The 19661-nt window shown below is 36.5% G+C and overlaps 1 protein-coding gene across 1 annotated transcript in view; it reads left to right on the top strand.

Moving 5' to 3' along the window:
* WDR70 (WD repeat domain 70) overlaps positions 1–18811 on the top strand; it is a 142240-nt gene extending 123429 nt beyond the window's left edge. Inside the window, exons 15-19 of the mRNA XM_085297698.1 lie at positions 3532–3632; positions 5267–5346; positions 8228–8344; positions 8719–8881; positions 18327–18811. Coding sequence (XP_085153824.1) covers positions 3532–3632; positions 5267–5346; positions 8228–8344; positions 8719–8881; positions 18327–18411 — 546 coding nt within the window. The 3' untranslated portion in view covers positions 18412–18811. The remainder of the gene's footprint in view (positions 1–3531; positions 3633–5266; positions 5347–8227; positions 8345–8718; positions 8882–18326) is intronic.
* The last annotated feature ends 850 nt before the right edge of the window (positions 18812–19661 follow it).

Below are 19661 nucleotides of genomic sequence, written 5' to 3' on the forward strand. Positions count from 1 at the left end.
TGTTTTACTTCTCTGATAAAGCATGAAATCACCTTGGTAAGTGCAGTGAGAGATTGTAGTTTGCTTTTATCTCCTGTGGTTAGTGCTTCTAGCCTAAACTCTTGTCTCAGGGGCAGTAAAAACTTAAGTACTAGCTGGTTCATTCTGGGTTCCACTGTAAGACCCAATCTTAAAATCAAACTGGTTATTAAAAAAAAATCATTGTGGATTTTGGAATTAGAATTCAAGTCGAATCCTATTTTCCTCTGAGAGAAACAAAAAGCAGCAGCCAGAGGTATTTATATCACACAAAATAGCATTTCAAACAGGTCAAGGGAGGCAATTACTGCCTTCTGCTCAGGAGTGCTAGGTCCAGTTCTCRGTTTCTTGGTACAAGAGAGGCATGAGCATATTGGAGCGAGTTCAGTAAACAGCCACTAAGACGATTAAGGGGCTGGAGCATCTGCTGTATGAGGAGAGGCTGAGAGYGCTGGGGCTGTTTAGCTTGGAAAAGAGAAAGCTCTGGGAGGATCTTATCAATGTTTATAAATACCTGATGGGAGGAAGTAAAGAAGACAGAGCCAGACTCTTCCCAGTGGTGATCAGTGACAGGACAAGAGGCAATAGGCACAAACCAAAACACAGGAAATTTTATTTAAACATAAGAAGAAACTTTTTTTGTGGTGAGAATTGTTAAACATTGGAACAGGTTGCCCGGAGAGGTTGTGAAGTCACCTTCCTGGGAGGTGAGTATTCAAAACCGTACTGGATGATCTCCTGAACAATCTACTCTAGTTGACCTTGCTTTTAGCAGAGGGTCAGACTAGATATATCCAGAAGTCCCTTCTAACCTCGCCATTCTATGAATCTGTAAAATCTTGTATCAATAGGCAGGTGTCTATCTATGTGCATGGGTAGGTCAGGTGGGAGAAATGCGTCTTTTCCTGCCAGGAACACTCTGTTCCCGTGGAGAACTAGGGGGCAGGACATTCTGTGACGATAATTTTGTTTTGCATTCCTGATGATAAAGATATCTATCTGATTTATTTTAAGTGTAAACAGTAGGAGACTTAGAGTTATTGGTGCAAGGCTGCTATGTTTAGGAATTAACTATTTTTGCATGATAAAGATTCCCACTCCCTTACCTCATTCCCAGTGTTAGCACCTAGTCTGCAATGATCCCTYTGCTGATAGGTGTTTAAAATATTTACTTCTTTGGGGTTAGCTGACTGAAAAAGATTTTCAGGATTTACTTCAGGATTTCAAAATTTTTATCTTGTTTAAGATATTATCCAATTCCGAAACAATCTGAAAATCCACCTTAGTAGTTTTTACTATTTTTTACAAAGTAGGCTTATAAAAATTAATTACTTGCGTGTTCAGACTTTGTATTTGTTTAGTTTTTAAAAAATTATATTCTGGACACATTTTACAGTTTCAGAAGGTTTATAGTGCTGCATTTTTATGGCAGCTTCTTCTGCCTACTCTGGAGCATGTGCCATGGTGGTTTTCAGTGTGCTGTGCGTGTTTGACAAGTTAGAAACTTAGCAATCCCCATCGGTGCTGAGGCACATTGTCTCAGGCTTTGTTTTTTTTGGCTGGTATCCAGTACCATGCTGTAAAATACATTTACTTGACAGTAGAAAGTGGAGAACCACATTAACTACGAAGTTTAAAAACGCTGGCTAAACACATGCAATAAATATTAATAAAAGAAAAGGCCACCCACCTTTGACCTTCAATATTTGTTATTAGCTTTGTGTGTTACAGAATTACTGTAACGTTTGAGTAATAGGATTACGTATCAGTGCGTAGAAATCTTTGTTTAAACCAAACAACTTATTTATAACCCTGTATTGATTATTTTGGTAACACATAGCAGGGATTATAGCAATAATGAATTAGAAGAATTTTACTTTGYACTTCCTATTTATCTCTGAAAAGATCATTGTCCTTTGGCTAAAATCATGTTTATTTGTGCCTGTGGGTAGCATGCTGTTGTGTGTGTATGCATGCAATGGGYATGATGCTTTATAGATATACCTTGTAAAGAGCGATAAGCTCATTCTTGTAAGCTCATATCTCAATTTTTTCTTTTTAGCAAGAATACCAAGCAGATAAACCATTCTGAAAAAAGTTCATATTCATCTTGTAGATAATTAAATGTCTAATTCATGATGGATAGGTTTCAGAATCATAGTTTTAATTCTCTGTGCCTCACAACATTGAAAAAAATGGGATATGGACCGAATCAGAGAGAGAAAAGAGAAATGGGAAAAATGATTCAGCAGTCAACAGAGTTGATAAAGAACTATTCACTTCTAAATCATATGGTTCTCATCTCCAAAGTTATATATCTTGTGACCATTATGTACTGTATTATGCAGCAAAATATATAGATAGTTTCTTGATAGATGTGTGGAAGTGGTTGAATATTGAATTATTAATTTACTTTGTAAGGAGTTTATACCTGTTTTTTGAGAAAGAAGAAGTGGTAAGCTTGGGGGAAAAAGGATGGAATAATGATTGAGTATTATTCAGTGAAATGATAGCATGAAGATACATCTTGCTAGCTCTGGGTACGTTTATTACAAAGTTAACAAAAGCACTGTCAAGACTTCAGTCTTGGAGAGTATCCCTTTAAAAGGTTACCATCTCTCAAGAGCAGGGTTTTTTTTTTCCCGTTAGTCAGATGCAGATATGTTTTTCGTATTAAGATGTTCTGTCCTGCATGGCAAATTATGCCCACTCCTTTGGCTGTCTTGAGTCAGATGCCTTGGTAGTCTTACAGAGTTACTGTTTTGGTCTGGTGATTCAGATTGACTACAGCCATCAGTCATACGGGAGACTGTGCTGTATGTATAACAGAACAATGCTCTTTAAGTCTGACTGTCAGTTTCTGTGCTAACCAGAAGGGTGACAGAACTGTGAGACAGTGCCTTCAAATATCAAGTTCTTCAGAGCATTCTAGGGAAGAAAGAACCAAGAGTGAAGATCAATTACTCCTCATTTCTGCAGTCAGCAAATGAAAGGTCAGCTCTGTGTGAAAGTTTTAGTTTGAGAGGAAGGGAAAAATAGTTAACGCAAGGAAGAGGGTGGAATAATTAAGAATTGTAAAAGGAAATGCAAAAGTCTTGAAGGCCCACATTGCCAAATCTGAAGCACCTCGTTGTTCTTTTTCGAATCTGCCTTTAACTTTCTAGTTGCATGATACCCGTGAAGATCCTGGAACAGTTAGCCTGTGAAGATCTCTGATTATCACGCTGCCACCCATTTTTGCTTCCTTATCTGCCTGTGTCCGTGTGTTATTTCTCCTTTTAGATTGTGTTCCACTTAGGAGAGAAACTTTTATTCATTCACGTTTTCACTTATTCATTCACGTTTTCACTTATTCATTCACGTTTTCACTTATTCATTCACGTTTTCACTTATTCATTCACGTTTTCATGCTTGTTCCTTGGCAGTGCAACTTTGGGCCCTTATTTGACAATATGGATATTAATTCTAAGATATAGATGAATGACCAAGTATCAATATTTTGCTTTGTTTCAGAGTGTTGTGCGTTGCCTTTGGCATCCCAAGCTGAACCAGATCATGGTTGGCACAGCAAATGGACTGGCAAAAGTGTACTATGATCCTATCAAAAGCCAGAGGTAATGGTAGTGACTAATGATTAAGAACATTATTTTTTCTCAACTTTAGGCTGATTCTGTGATTTTCTGATTATAAGAGATGGGGAAAATGRTTTGGGATTGATTGTTTTGCACAGTTCTGCCTATTTAATTACTGTAAGAAGAAAAAAATGGTTTTTAAAAGCAGTGCATTTTCCTCTGAGCTTTTCATGGTGCTGTATACTGACAATTTTATCTGAATTTGCGCATGCTTTCACTATTGAGTTGTACAAAAGCTGCAGTAAGAATAACCAACTCTTCAGTAGCAAGATTAACCAACTCTTCTTCAGCATTAACAATAACCAGCCTCTTAAGGTCTGCATGAAATGGTGTTATTTCAATGTATATTTGTTTAATGTAGTCATATTTTCTGATCTCACATCTCATTTTTTTTCTGAAATAAAAATTTTGTTTAGAAACATTAACTTAAACTTCAATGACTGTGAAGCTGCGCTTCAATACCAAATTTGAGAAGGGAGCAATACGAGAAAGCGTATGCCTGTCTTTCTGCTTGGTTCTCAACCCTCCTTCCCCCTCTTGTCACCTGTGTTTTTTGCCTGCACATCTAATGGAAAGGTGTTTACTCATCAGGAAGCAACTATCAGCCTAGAATGAAAAGAAATGACTTAACTAGTCTATAAGTACTTCTTTTGCAGTTGACTTCCTTTTACCCTATGGATTAGCTGAAGACCTAGGGGATGCTTCTTTTGGCACAGTGTGAAATTTAAGTTAATATATTGAGTGGCATGAATAAGATATTCTTTCCTTATAGCCCCTTGTCTTTGTTTCAGTGGCATCCAGAAACATATGGTATTACAAGTCACAGCTGCTGGATGCCTGCTGTGACCTGGACACTTGAATATGTGGATAAACTCTGGATCATAAATTAGTCGGAAATAAGTTTAGTTTGTCAGTTTAGAGAACCAGAGAGCAGTCAGCCATCATTGCTTGGATGCCTCTCCAGAGACAAATTACTGTTTGTTTTTCTTGTGGTTACATACAGTAGACACTCTGTAAAGGTATAATCTTCCTTCCATACTCAAAAAATGCTAACATTGCAGAGCTGCCATAGTTCGTTAAGTATCAAACAGATGTGTACTGCAAAGTGAGTGCAGCCCCAAGTCAGTGATGCAGATCATGAGAGCCCTAGCTCAGTTTGGTACCCAGGTTGTTTCCTGGTGCTATAGCAAGGAGGAATAATACCACCAGTTTAAATCAATCTTAGCACCATCTGAGCTTATGCAAGCTTCCCCAGGGCTGTGTTACAGACGCTTCTGATTAGGTAAYTGCCACCCTTGCTGCTGAGGAGCAGCAGTAGGAGCAAATCACTGCTCCCATTTGGAGAGGAACATTTTCTCTGCACCCACTAGACATACTGTGGACAAACGAAATGTGAAACTTCCACTCTTATTTCCACAAGTCATAGAAAGCTGCACTATAGCAGATGTATTAATCTCTTTGCCTTCCCTCATGTGTGCATGGACATGCAAAGATACACTCTTTCATGAATGTTTAACATACTATATAACTTAGTTGAGAATATTTGTCTTGAATAAAAAATGGTTTCTATTTCTGCTATAAAAAGACCAACTAAACTGTTGTGTGTTTCCTCCTAGGGGAGCAAAATTGTGCGTGGTCAAAACAAAACGAAAAGAGAGACAAGCAGAGACTCTTACACAAGATTACATTATAACACGTAAGGAACTCAAACTTATCCTTAAAGAGCATCCTTAGCTCTTTCTCAGGTTTTGTATTCTTTGCAATTTTATATTCTCCCCTCTAAAAAGTTGCAATCGTTTACTAAGTATTGGACATTGCTGTGAGATGTTAGTGCTTCATATGATTTTGTTCAGTATGTCCTGTAAAGTTGCTAATCATGGTTGTTTCCTAGATTTTGGTGTAAGTTCAATGCAATAGAAACCTGGAATCACAACTGTTTGTATTCAGTTGAGATGTCCTTTTATATGTATTTTGTTGAAGAAAAAGGGGGGGGGGGGAGAAGCTAGATAAAGCAAAAAAGCCAAAAGTAGCTTTTCTTTCTTTCTTTCTTTCTTTTCTTTTCTTTTTTCCCCCCTCTCCTCTCAAATCCTCACTAAGATGAATGAGTATAGATGGGTCTACGAAGCTTTTTGTCACTTAACAAAATTAATAATATGAGCGGCAAAATCAAAACCATTAAGAACAGATCTTGAACAAATTCCAAGTGATTTTTCGAAATATAGAACTTGCCCAAAGATATGAGGTTTTAAATAGTTAAAATACCTCTCCAGCATCAGAGTTGTTCTTGTATAAAAACTCATGTTCCTGTTAGAACTCACTGATACATAAGAAATTGTTATCATTGTTACAGTAAAATATTTAGTGACTTGGCTTTTCCTAAGGGCAAATGTAACAAGATGATGGGCTCAGCTGAGATCCAGCCCTCCCAGTTAGCGCTGTCCTATGTAGTGCTACCTCATGTGAACTGAGATCTTTTCTGCTTCTTTTCTTCCTCTTCTCTCAGTTCCAGAGTGTTGGATTCAGCCCTGTTTTCAAGTAATCTCATTCTTAGAAATAACATTTCATTTTTGTTTAACTTACAAATTGTTTGGCAGCATAATAAACAAAAAGAAGATTTAGAATGAGAAAGCCTGGGCAATCTTAAAAACCAGGCCCATATCAAGGCACTTTGGTTCTAGGGTCCCATGTTGGATACTTTCCTACCACAGCTATCTCCTCCTCACCTTGCTGCTGCGGATGTGCAATTCCCGTTCCTGAGTAGCAGTGAGTAAAGTAACAGCTGACAGAGATCGGGAATATTTATCTCCTCTGGATGCCCTTCTCACCCCATTCTTACTACAGCTCTGACTCTATCATCACACAGCCTATTATCTAAATACTTTGTGTGCTGTTGTTAATGTTTACGCTGTAAAGAGTTTTTGTGATTTTTTTAAAAAACTTTCCGCTTAAAATCCAGTGGAACTTGTGTATGCAAGTGTATCCAATGGCATTTATAATTGCCATTCAAAGGTACGCAAATCTAGATTTAAGTCCAATTTTTGCAAGGTTTCGGAACTTTGTCATTGAATTTTAACTGTTTAATTATTCTTTCCACATCATTCTGAAACTAAATAAGGATACTTCCATATAAAGTAATGCAGTAAAAATGTTTGAGAGCTGGAAGTGAAGTAGTTGTAAGGATTTGCTTTATGATTTTTTCAGTTTGTTTCCCGTTTGGAAACTTTTCAGAGGTTGCGTTTCTTCCTTTTAAGTTTACAGATAGAACTGGACAGATCTGAAAATCTCAGAAGTTCTTTCCCAAGTGAACCAACCTTTTATTTTTTTCCCTTGACTTTTTTTTKGGGGGGACTTTTTTGTACTACTTAATTTTTTTTTTCCTTTTTTTTTGACTTTTTTAGTCCACTCTCAGAATTGCTTATAGTAGCTGCTTAAAATGCAGGAAAGTAACTTGAGGGATTAGATGTTACTTTTAAAAYGCAGGAATACTCAGCTTGGGTTTCCCTTGGACAACCTTGACTCCACATATGGCAAAAGCTTGGATCTGTGCATTAGTCACCTCAGATGCTCTATGCAAACCGGTCAAGCTTAGTGCTTGCCAGCAAATTGTCCCAGGCATTTCATACTTCATAAAATCTGCAAAAATAAAATCTAAACATTTATTCCCAAAGATCTACTTCTGTGTCACGTGGCTGTGACTTTACTTAGTCTAATAAATTTAGTAGGCTTCCAGAAATAACCTGGAAAATTAAGCCAGTAGATCCCTCCATACCTCATTCTCTTTTATTCAGTAAGGAGCCGGTGCCCCTACGCTTGAGATTATGGTGCTTTCTGGGTTTCGTATTTGTTGAGTGTCATTCCCCCCCCCCCGAATTTTCCACATTTTGAAGAAACAGCAGCATTCAGCACACATGGGTGTTAGAGCTAAGCCTCACCCTGGGAAAACTATGTCCCTGAACATGGCACTTTGGCACGGCTAGCAAAAGTGTCTCTTTGCCTGGGCAGCATGTGTTGAAACAGTACACAGATAAATTGCTGTGATTGAAGATACTGTAGCAGAAATAGAGGAGTATTAAATACTGATAATTTAGACAAATTCCATCTAAATTACGGATTTAACCAACCTCAATTAATATCATAATTTGTTTAAAAAGTGATTATAACTTTATATAGAGAAACATGATGTGTTGGATCATAGAAGGGATTCATCCTCTGTCTGTCTCAGATCCAAGACTGCATCTAGGGTTTTGTCACACTGTTAGAATAGAGTATTAGAAAACTGTAGAAAGATGGAAAGTTTGAAAAAGAGCAACTGTTTGGTCACAGTGGTAATGCTGAGAACTGAATGATGGAGGAGAAAGTTAAATTTGAGTAAACTATTCAAACAGTGTTACAGATGAAACACTGCTGCCTAAAGGAACACTAGAAATCTGACTGCTTTTATCTTTTAAAAATTCAGCAGGAAGAAACCATCTAAAATATACCACTGCTTAGATACAGATGAGCAGGAGGCTTTAACTTTAAAAAGCTAATGGAATTTCTAACACTTTTTTTCTCCAAACTGTGACTTTTCTCTTCAGCCCATGCGCTTCCGATGTTCCGTGAACCACGACAGCGAAGCACCAGGAAACAACTAGAAAAGGATAGACTGGATCCCCTGAAATCTCACAAACCTGAACCTCCAGTGGCAGGACCAGGTAATCTAGGCATAATCATTGCCTGTCTGCCCGACTGTCATATGTCAAAGGGATCTTCAGGCCCAGGTTCCCTGCTTGTTTGGATTTGCATTCAAAAATTTTTGGGTGGGGACTCTACACATGAGCAGTGCCCAGCACTGTATGACATTGATCTTTGATTGGAATGCTTGCCAAAAATAAATTAATTGCAGTGACTCATTTCTAGTTATATAATCCGTAAAACACTTTTGTGAATGCAGCTCTACATTAGGCTTTTTCTGTAACATTATATAGCTTCTGTATATCAGATCAAGGTTACAGACATAATACAATATTTTGCTTCTCTATTTGTTAAATAGATTTCTCTAAAATACTTGTTTCTTTTTTTGCTACAGGTCGTGGTGGTCGTGTTGGAACTCATGGAGGTACCTTGTCRTCATACATAGTCAAGAACATTGCACTGGATAAGACAGATGATAGCAACCCTCGCGAGGCTATTTTACGTCATGCAAAGGAAGCGGAGGAGAATCCATACTGGGTTGCTCCAGCATATGCTAAGTAAGAAAACAATTAAAAATACAAGCAATATTTTTGGAGGCTAGTGGGTGTTTGGTAAAAACAGAAGACACATTTTTAACAGTATTCTTTGCCTTTTCTGGATCATTGCTATGAATATGCAAACCAAGAATATGTCATGTTCTCATATGAAGATTGAGCTTCCAGTAGGTTAAACTCTTAAAATTTGACATTACCATTTAAAAAATATATCTGTCAGTGCTAGAAAATTCTTTCAAAAGCTTTTAAAATTTACTAGTCTTCCCCAAACTAGTCTTTGAAATTGTAACGTAATAGGATACTGTCCCATTGGCAGACTAGGGTCGCAAGTTTGGCTGGTGTTACCAGCCATATACCATCTACTTCTAACTGATTCTGAGGTAAAACCTGCAAAATACTTTCTTGGTATTATGACAGCGTATTTTAGATGATTTCTTGAAATTCTGAAGTCTTTATTTGAATTTTTTCCTGCCTGAACACCTGGGTACCTGCTTAAGTTGGTCTTACAGGTACACAAATATTAAAAATGGCACTGATAACCTTTTACAAAAAATTCAACGTAAATAAATATATAATCGGTTGCTGTTACATAACTTAAACAGCTATGTCAAAGTTATGCTAGTGGAACCATCCCACAGATGGTTATTTGCTCAGTCTAAAATATAGATGTGAATGTGGTGTGTGTGTGTTTTACCTCTGTGTGTGAAAACTGTGGAATATTCTTCTTTAATACTTTCCAGTATGATTCAAATCATTGAATGGATACTAATAGTAGTGCTAAAATACATACTAAATACTAATACATTAATACTAAATTACAAATACTATAATACTAAATGAATGCATTTCATAGTAATGAACAGAAACATTCACACTACCTCTTTAAAAATTACTAAACTTTTTCCATTGTATTACTGTTACTGAGGGTTTTGTTACATAACATAACCTATCTAGTATAACTGGTGGTTTCAAAATGCGTAAGGAAAAGGTTGTGAAAAGGTGAAATGGTCTGCACAGAACAGGCAGAGCTAATAAGCTGCATTTCATGCTTGCAGCCTGTTGTTGTGTATCCCAGACTGTACTTATTGTAGTAGCTTTTATTTCTGTTATTAAAAAAATCACAGCTTTCCAGAAGTTGAAAATATTTTAATAGCCAAAGTTGTTTCTAGTGATGACAGTTGTTTTCTGACTTGGCCCACATCTTCGCAAGGATCACAGAATAGCAACTTGAGAAGTTCCAAAGCAACTGGAGAGCGTTAGTGACCCAGCCGGGCTCTGACTGAGTAATTAATAACTATGGCATTGTTGTAAAGTGCATCGCATGAATGCATAGTACAGTATCACCCTTGTTAACAAGTCAAAAGGAGAAATATTTAAGAGTCTGATTTTGTAATGATTGCTATAATGAAGATGCTAAATACAGATACAAATTTTTTAGGGGATTCATGTTTGCTACACATGAATGTGCATGTACCCATTCTTATTTAAAATGTGCAACTCTCCATTCTCAAAAGTAAATATGATCACATATTCCGTCATATAGATAGACACTTTTGTATATTTTTGGCTCAGCAACTTCATTGATTGCATATTAGGTTTYATCCCTGACACCTGCAATGTAATAGACATGAAAGTTTTAAAACATAGCTGTATTACAGAAGGCTTGCTGTGTCAGGTGGGCAGATCTCATTACGGTTTCTTGTTAAAAGATGTAGCTGCAGGGAAAGAAGAGAGCTGGCTGAGAAGTGGGGAGGATGCAAGTCCAGACTGCTATTAACTTACACACCAGACGGTGCTATGCGTGTGGGGGAGTTGGAGTGCAGCCAGCAGCATGCTGCCTTGACAGCTTTGGCAGTTGATAGATTTTGTGCCAGTGAAACTGCCGTTATCCTTGCTTTAGAAACTTGACTTTAAGAAGTGCCCTATGCAACAAGCATTTTAAAGGTTTTTTATTGTTATATTTCACTCAGGCTAACACTGAAATGTGGAAACTTTCTTTATAATTGTGTTATGTCCTTCATTTTCAGAAATGGAGGTCTACATTAACAAGAATGGACCAATGGCAGGTCTTTGGGTCTCATTAGCTGCCTGTCTTCCCATGTATATAGTATAGAAAGTGGTAATAATTGTATATCCGATATCTGACTTTGCTGAGCATATATGCTCACCTTATATATACAGCATCTTACAGATGTTCTTCTAAATATATGCTCAGTAAAACAGGCAAAATACAAGTAATTGATGTAAATTATCAGATATYATTATATTGAAGTAGTGTGGCCCTGTGGAAATCAGGAGTTCAAAATACTGAGCTGTGTACAAATCTAGGGAAACTGCATCCTTTTAGTGATAGCATAATATACACTTAATGATTAGGAAAGGTTATATTCTAAATACATTTAGTATTCTTCAAAACTATATATTATCTTGAAACCTARAAAACGTATAACCAGTATGTTTCCTTTTTTTAAACAGTAATTTATTTTTACTATTTTCTTTATTTTTCTGTTATCAGTTCTTCCTGATATTCCTACCATTTCTTGCTTAAGCATGATATAAAAATATCCACTTGATACGTTCTCTTGTTTGACAAGGCTGTGTGTGTGTTGTCTAATAGATGATTATTCRTTTATGATTTTCCATTTTCCACTGTAAGAAAATGCATATTAACCTAAGGAAAAACATTTTAGATACTAAATCTTTTTTCATAGTGATTGATTTATCAGATATGTCAGGTTATCAAGTTATGCCTGTCATAGACATTGCGCCTTGAGCTTTATAATAAACAGTGATCCRAGGCCAAATGATTTGTGGTTTACCCTCACATACATAGTTGCAAGTAACACTGATTTTCTCTCAGTCATACCATTTGTCTGAAGTCAGTTTTATTCTTTTGTGAATGAATCCTATCATATGAGTARTAATCATGTAAAAGAATTTGATCTACGAACGTCAGTGAAAACATCTGGGCTGGTATTTTTATCTAAACCAGTAAAAGAAAATGAATGTACTTTAACCTCCATCTCCTACAGTCAGAGGGAAATCAATATGAAGGATTGTGTAGACTAATCATTTTGGCATTTCACAATTCTTACTAGAACAGTAAGATTGTTTCTGAAAAGATCATAAAAATGCTAGCTAGTTACTTTTAATGTAAAAATCTCTGACTAAAAATACTGAAAGAGGAGAAAGGCTATTTTACCCAGCTACTTAAAAACAGCAATTTGAGAAAAAATGTTTTAAATTCTGTATGTTTCCTTTTCTATAGATTTAAAGCCTCTTATGAAGTATGCCATGATAAAATCTACAGTTTGTACTTAATTTCTGTCCAAAATATTATTTAAAATTGGAAACATAATAGATGGTCATATTTTTAAGAAGTGAGATGCTCATATTAACAAGAAGACTGTGTACTTTTTTGCTACAGTGAAAGGTGAARGAGGAAACAGTTGTCAAGTTAAAAGATTTTTAATGATCTTTTGTTGGTGTTGCTATGCTAGAATAGTGTAGACTTCTTACAGCTAAGGGAATTTCAAAACCATTTCTTGGAATGCYTCTTTATTCTTTAAAAAATCATTAAGAAAAGTGTTTGGAACAAGACTTACTAGGGAATTTCACTTTTTTTTGGAGGGAGGAAGGAGAATRTAGAAAATAATGCAAAACTGTAGTAAGCTGTTGTAAAACTGTTATCCTGCATACAGGAGTGAGCAGGATCAGAGTTCTCAGACTAAGGTGTTTACAAGAGATAATAATGCAAAAATGTTTATTCAAAAAAACTCTTCCTCTCTCCACAAAGCTAGGAGCAGGAAAAAGCCATAGGTATTTCATTTTAAATCAGGTAACTGATTTCATGCTTTTATAATTATATTTTCATGGTTTATAATCCTTGTAATAAGAACCTGTGGCATGACTAGTACTGTTAGTTTATAAGTTGCACATAAAAATATTTCCTTTTAATTTTCCATAAATCCTGTTGGATTTAAAGGTACCTAGTTTCCAGGCACCTGGAACCCTAATAGTCATTTGCATTATTTATCACTTGAAATTTTTTTCAAGCTTGTTATCATTAGCATAACCTTTCTGTTTCTCCTATAATTTGAGCCAGAAAAGGAGGGGAAGGTATGTAAGWGGCAAAAGGATGAGTGAAAAAACAGATACTGCTGAAAAGGATATCAAGGGATGATAAGAAGTACATGCTGAAGCTGTAGGTGACGTATCGCAGAAGCTGAATGTGAATAAAGTGTCCAAAAAGCAGTGATCAGTGCAGCAGAGAGGTCATAATGGATGAGCACAGAGAAAAGACCTTGAGATTTTTCAGGAAAAAGCTTGTTAGAGACCTTGGCAAGAGTAGTTCCAGTGGAGTGAAAGGAAAGGAAAGGAAGGACAGATTGAAGATTTCAAGTAAAGAACTACAGGAAAGGAACTTGAGGCATCAGTTGTAAATGTTTGAAAACTACATTCTTTGTGAGCTGTTTGCTTTAACACAGCTGTACAGAGATACTGTAATGACTTCAGATGTCCCTCTGAAGGATCAGCAGGAATTAATAAGCGTTGAAGCTGAGGGCCTAATCAGGCCCATATGTAGCTTAGGCCTGTGTTGTAAGGARGATGAGGGTGAAATTTCCCTCTTCATCAGGATAGACAAGAGGTCTTTGAACATATCTTACATTTCATTGACGTTGTCCCCTTTTTGCCATCTTTGTCGTCGCTGCTGGTAACTGGCAAAAGGAACAACCTGTAGCTGTGCTGTGTGTTCACTGCTCTTTTTCTCAGTAGCAGTACTCRTATGTGAAACATTACTTACACTGTGGCTCAAGTACCTTTAATTTAAGAAGCAGACTGGAGTAGAATGTTTTGTAACTGAGATTTTGTTGACACATCCTGATATATTTAAGATGAATCTTTTTTTGGAAGTCTGTTAATTTTGAGAGGAWCATCTCTGAGATTTCCTGGTTGATAGGCTGGTTGATAGGAATGAATAGAAGGGGCCTGATCCTTTAAAATCTAAAGTTTTTGGTCTCGGAGTAGCCTTTTTGACACGGTTCTGGTTTCTAAGCATTCTTGAAAGTATTCTTTTTTCTTTGTTTGTGCAAAATAAACACAAATTTCAGAAGTTACTGTGACATGAGTCACATGCTATGATATGGAATTGCCCTCTCCAGCTGGTTTAGTTAAAGCAGTAATTTTTTTAACTGCTAGTCTGTGAATCTTAGATGTCAATGGGCTACTTTTACCAGATCCGTGAAGGTAACTAAGAAAAACAAACCAGAACTAGAGAGATTAAGTTGACTCTAGAACAGTCTGCCTGGCCACTGCAAATTTTTTTTAGGGATTTGTATATCTGAATATTTGAAAACTACTGAACTAAAGAAAATCTTACAGAAAAGCATACAAACAAATCTAGTAAGAACAAAACAAATTTCACTTTTTTTCTTTTTTTTTTTTCTTTTTTTTTTTTTTTTTTTTTTTTTTTTTTTTTTTTTTTTTTTTTTTTTTTTTTTTTTTTTTTTTTTTTTTTTTGCTTACAGCCTTTTGCTGTAACCCTTAAGTACAATATGAATGCATTTTTCAGTTTTTGACATACTTGTTTTAGCAAACAATCAACTGGAATTACAGAATCATAGAATAATTTAGGTGGGAAGGGACACCTGGAAGTCATTCAGTCCAACCTCCTGCTCAAGGTAGGTCCAATGAAATCAAGTTAGTTAGGTCTAATTAGATCAGGTTGTTCAGGGACTTGTGCAGTCAAATTTGAATATCCTCAAAGATGGAGATTCCACGAATGCTCCAGACAACTTGTTGCAGTGTTTGACCATCCTCTCAGTAAAGAAAAAATTTCCTGGTGTTATCTAACTGGAACTTCCCATCTTTCATATTGTGTCTGTTTTTGCGTGCCTTACCGCTATGCACCTCTGAGAAGAGTCTGGCTTCATCTTCTGCATACCCTGTCATTAGGTAGCTGTAGATAGCAATAAGATCCCTCTTTACCCTTCTCAAAGTGAAGAAACCCAGTTCTCTGAGCCTCTCCGCATATATCATGTTCTCCAGCCCTCTAACTATCCTGATGGCAGCTCTTCACTATCTTCTGACCAACTGATGGCTCTCCTCTGGGCTTGCTCCAATATGACGATACCTTTTCTCTACTGGGAAACCCAGAAGTGGCCACAGTAATTCAGATGCTATCTCACAAGTGCTGAAGAGAGGGGGATCTCATGGCACAAAGCAATCAGACTGAACAGGCACTATATGTCCTCGCTAAATACTTGCGGGCTGTTCCCACCTTTTTGTCCTTCATGTGCCAGGAAATGGCTTCCATGAAAATTTGTTCCAGGGACTGAGGTTAGGTTGACTATCCTGTAGTTCCCCTCCTCTTGCCCTTCCTGAAGCTAAGTGTGATGTTTGTCTTTTCCAGTCATCAAGACTGGATCACTGTGACCTCTCAAAGATGACAGACTGCCCTTGAAATGACATTGGCCAGCACCTTCAGTTCCTTCAGATGCATCCCATCTGATCCCATAGATCTGTATATATCCAGCTGGCTATGTGCTCCATCTACCTCTGCTGTTGGTAATGCTCCATTTCCTGCTGTAGACTCTGCTAGTAGATGGGGATCCTGGAAGGCCTGAGGAGAAACCTTCCTGGGGAAGACTGAGCCAAAGAAAGCACTGAGTACCTTGGCGTTTTCCATATCCTGTGTTAATAGGTTCCCTGCCCCACTGAACACATTTTCCTTAGCATTCCTTTTGCTGTCATCATAGTTGTAGACAGCTTTAGTGTTGCCCTTTGCATCTCTTTCTAGTTTCAATCCAGCTGAGCTTTGGCTTTCTTATATCCACTCCCACATGTTCAGGCAGTGCCTCTATTCCTCTCGAGTAGCCTGTGCTCACTTCCTCTCTGTACTTTGGGGGGTTTGGGGCTTGGGCTTTGATCTCAGTCAGGAGTTCCCTGTTCATCTGTGCTGGCCTTCTGCTGTGCTTGCTTGACCTTCTGCACATTGGATGGAATGTGGTTCGAGGAGGTTGCCCTTGAAGATCGACTAGCTCTCCTGACCCCTTTTGCCGTGCATGACTCCCATTTGTCCTGACAAGCCACAAGACAAATGATGCCATATATGGTGTTTAGCCCTTAGAAATGAAAATATTTTGAAGTAGTAAACCTACTYGATAATTTTTCTATAAATATTAATCATGTAGTGTACTCCTATTGCACTGGCRATCTCCATTGCAGTTCCTAAGCAGAACAATTTTTATTTAAATTAAATGATCACTACTGATAAATTCTATAACAAAAACAGTGATTTCTGTGTTTGTCTTTAAAATGGTCAGACATATGAATAACCGTAGGTGTTCTGATTACCTTGTGGAGGTGGAACAGTTTATATTTCAGCTGAACTGAGGCCATAGCCATTTCATGCTAATTTTAAAAATTGAGATAGCAAGCAGACTTGATTTCCTCTATATGCTTCCTCTTGAACTGGTTACTGCTAAATTATGCTGGTCTCTCTTTTTTATTTCACTTTACTGAACTCTGAGCAACTTACTTATATTAGCTGAAGTCTATAACTTTTCAGATATTGCTTTACCATTCCTATTCTGAAAAATATGCAGATGTCAGAAATAAATATCATGTCAGAAATAAAGTCATTCTTTTTGGATGGAAGTTTCTGACTAAAATGATGACACTTGCTGGTTTTGTGGTCAGAAGTGATAGGTTTACACTCGATCAGTTGTGCTACACTAACAAACATCTCGCTACTGACCTTGTGTGATCCCGCATGACATTTAGATAACTTTTGTGTGTATGCATTGTGATACAATGAAGGTMGACTGTTAAAACTGCATAAATAAACTTCCACCAATAGGTTTTGAAAAGAGCGAAGATTCTGTACATTCCAGTTCTTCGGCAGCCAAAAAAATTCAGTATTTCAGCCAATAAAGCCTTTATTCCTGCTGGCTCAAATACTAATTATTTTTATCTTCTTTCAGTGACTAAATAAGTAGAGTTTATGTAACTATCTTCAGATGACCTTTTTCTTCGATTTGGAGAATATATTTTTTTTTACTTTTAATTCTGCTTTCCATACAGTGACATATCTAACTTCTACTAGCTTAGGTCCTCAGCTGTGTCCACGGTCTGCTTAGATGTAATGAGACACACAGCCCAGATCTTGCACTTGGGCTTTGGGGACCATGTGCCAATAGAGTCCCACAGCAGGAGCTCCTTTCTGACCATCTGTGAAACATCTTGGTGTGCTCCTCACCTCCAAGCAAGTTTGGAGGAGGAAGGAGAAGGCAAGCCAATAGAAAGATTCTCTGTACAAGGGAAGTTGTCTCTGACTGGTTCTGATGACTTTAAATCTATTTTGTGTCACATATTTTACAACTGGAGAATCATGCTCTTTGACTTCAGTAGCTGAGGGCTTACTATTATTCTTTGAAGTCAGTGGTAACATTGAATTATGCCTACTGTGTTAAGTAAGGCGGACACAATTTTTTTAAGTTTTATGCATTTTCTAGAGTCTGCCAAATAATGGTTGTTATAAAAATAGTTAGCAGTTCACATCCTCTGACGGCTGTAAAAACATTAGTAAATACCCTAATAAGACGACGACTGTCTTGGCTGCTTTTTATACTTTGACATGTCTTTGTTGTAATGAGGAGTCTAGTAGAGCCAACTTCACAAATCTAGCAGTTTCAGCTCCACAATGATTACGCTAAGAATTAGATTGGAGAAAAAAAAGGACCAGGCTGTGATTAAAGTGTAAAATGGGAGAACTGAATGTCTAAACAGTTTGTTGAAATGCTACTTGATACTGTGTTCGTTTAGAAAGTAATCAATAATTATTTTTMTAAAGTTCAAGTGTTATTTAAAATAGAAGTAAACAGTGGAGGGATAGATACCATCAAGCCTGACTGTAGAATACACTCTGTTCTCATATGAAGATCATTAGTTTTATTATGTTACAGTAGTGCTGGATGAAGTCTCTGGAGGAGAAGCTGTTTTTTTCATGCATAGGCTAGCCAGAAACCATGCTGTTCTGTTTTCATTTACTGGCTGCTGTCTTACTACAGCATATCAAAATGAATTTTTTTTTTTGTCATAAAATGAGAAGACTAACTCCATTTTTCTAGCATTATATTAAAATCCATTTTATTCATGGAATAGACAGGTAAGGTTGCACACTGATGAGGATCTAGTACTTGCTGGTTTATTTGCTGTGCTCCTCTTCTTACTTTCTTTCTTTGCCTGAGAGCTGCAAGTTTCTTGAATTTTTAGAAAATTACTTGATGCTTTTATTGTTGAAAATGAAATAGACAAGTATAAGATACTCTCCTCCCTTTTTAAGTACAGAAGGGATGTCATTTGTGTCTACTGCATGTCTTATGGAGCTTCTCATAAGGAAGAACTATAGTCTGACCATTATTTTAATCTTTTTACTGTTTTCTAGAACACAGCCAAAAACAGTTTTTGCAGAAGTGGAACAGGAAGATGATGAAACAGACAAACCAGAGTGGAAAAAACGTAAAATTTGAAGAAATTGATTTAAAAAACAATTCAAGAGCATTTGAAACAAAATGCAGCATGTATTTCTTTATTTTGAGGAGCAGGTCAGAATCTTTGAAWGCATAAATTATTTTGATGTGTAAAACTGCCTACAGTTTAAAAAGGATCGTTGTATTACYGTGGATGGTAATTCTATATCTGAATTTTGTAATAAGGAATGAAATTTACTGTGAAAAGGAAAACTCCTCCCTGTGTCAGTTACTTAGCTTTGTGATTTAAATGAAAAATATTTGTGCTTATAATTTGTAATAGAATTCGGGATATTGCTGAATGTTCTTTTTTTTTTATTACTGCCAACTTTACCAAAGCTGTGTCATGACAATGTTAAAGGATTTTAAGTACCAGAATAAAATAATACAGATTCTCAAACTTCTCATTTTTTTCTTATACCATATAACAAGTTATCTTCAGATAAACRAGATTTACGCTTTTATTTAGATTTATTAATATGGAGTAATCTGGTTCAGTTAGCTTGTATGTGAATTTTAAAAACCATATTTTCTGATGTCCATCCTTAAGTGAATGGTAGTGTTTGCAAATATATATATCATCTCACAATAATATTTTATATGAATTTTATTTTTCACCAGGTAAAACAGGAACAGACAATTATATATTTTATTTTAATAAAACGAACATATGTTTATTTATTAGTTGACAAATAATTTGATTCAAGCTTCCTAACCCTATTAGTTTGTACTGGTTAGTGTTAACACAGTTAACATCTGTTACCAACTTTTTGTGTATGTTGTTTTTGTTGTTTGCCTGAATTATGTTATTTCTTGGCTCACATTCTCTAAAGACTGATAGTGGTTATTTAAATATTGAAAGGATTCAGTGTTTAACACAGAATCGCAATGCTAAATGCCATAAACTGAAGGACAGAGAGATTGAAAATTAGTATCATTTGTGGAAGCAGAAAGGAATCTAGATTAGTTGTAGACATTTATRTTGTGATTATAATAGTATACAGTATGGTAAGTATTGTGATTRTAATCATATGTAGTAAGACAAGCACTCTGCATTTCCACTAAGAGTAGAGAACAAAAGATGACATAAACAATCAAGCTTTATTAATTATGAATAGATTCTGAAGGCATTTGCTAAGGCTATATTTAGCCAAGCATTTAATCACCTTCCTAATCTCAAGCATGTGTCCTGATAGAGGCAATGGGGCTTAAAGTTTTTCTCAGGCGTTCTCTGCATCGTGGTTTAATTG

This window comes from Rhea americana, unplaced genomic scaffold (assembly GCF_003343005.1).
Source record: "Rhea americana isolate MKP2758 unplaced genomic scaffold, rheAme1 scaffold_13, whole genome shotgun sequence".
Taxonomy (NCBI): domain Eukaryota; kingdom Metazoa; phylum Chordata; class Aves; order Rheiformes; family Rheidae; genus Rhea; species Rhea americana.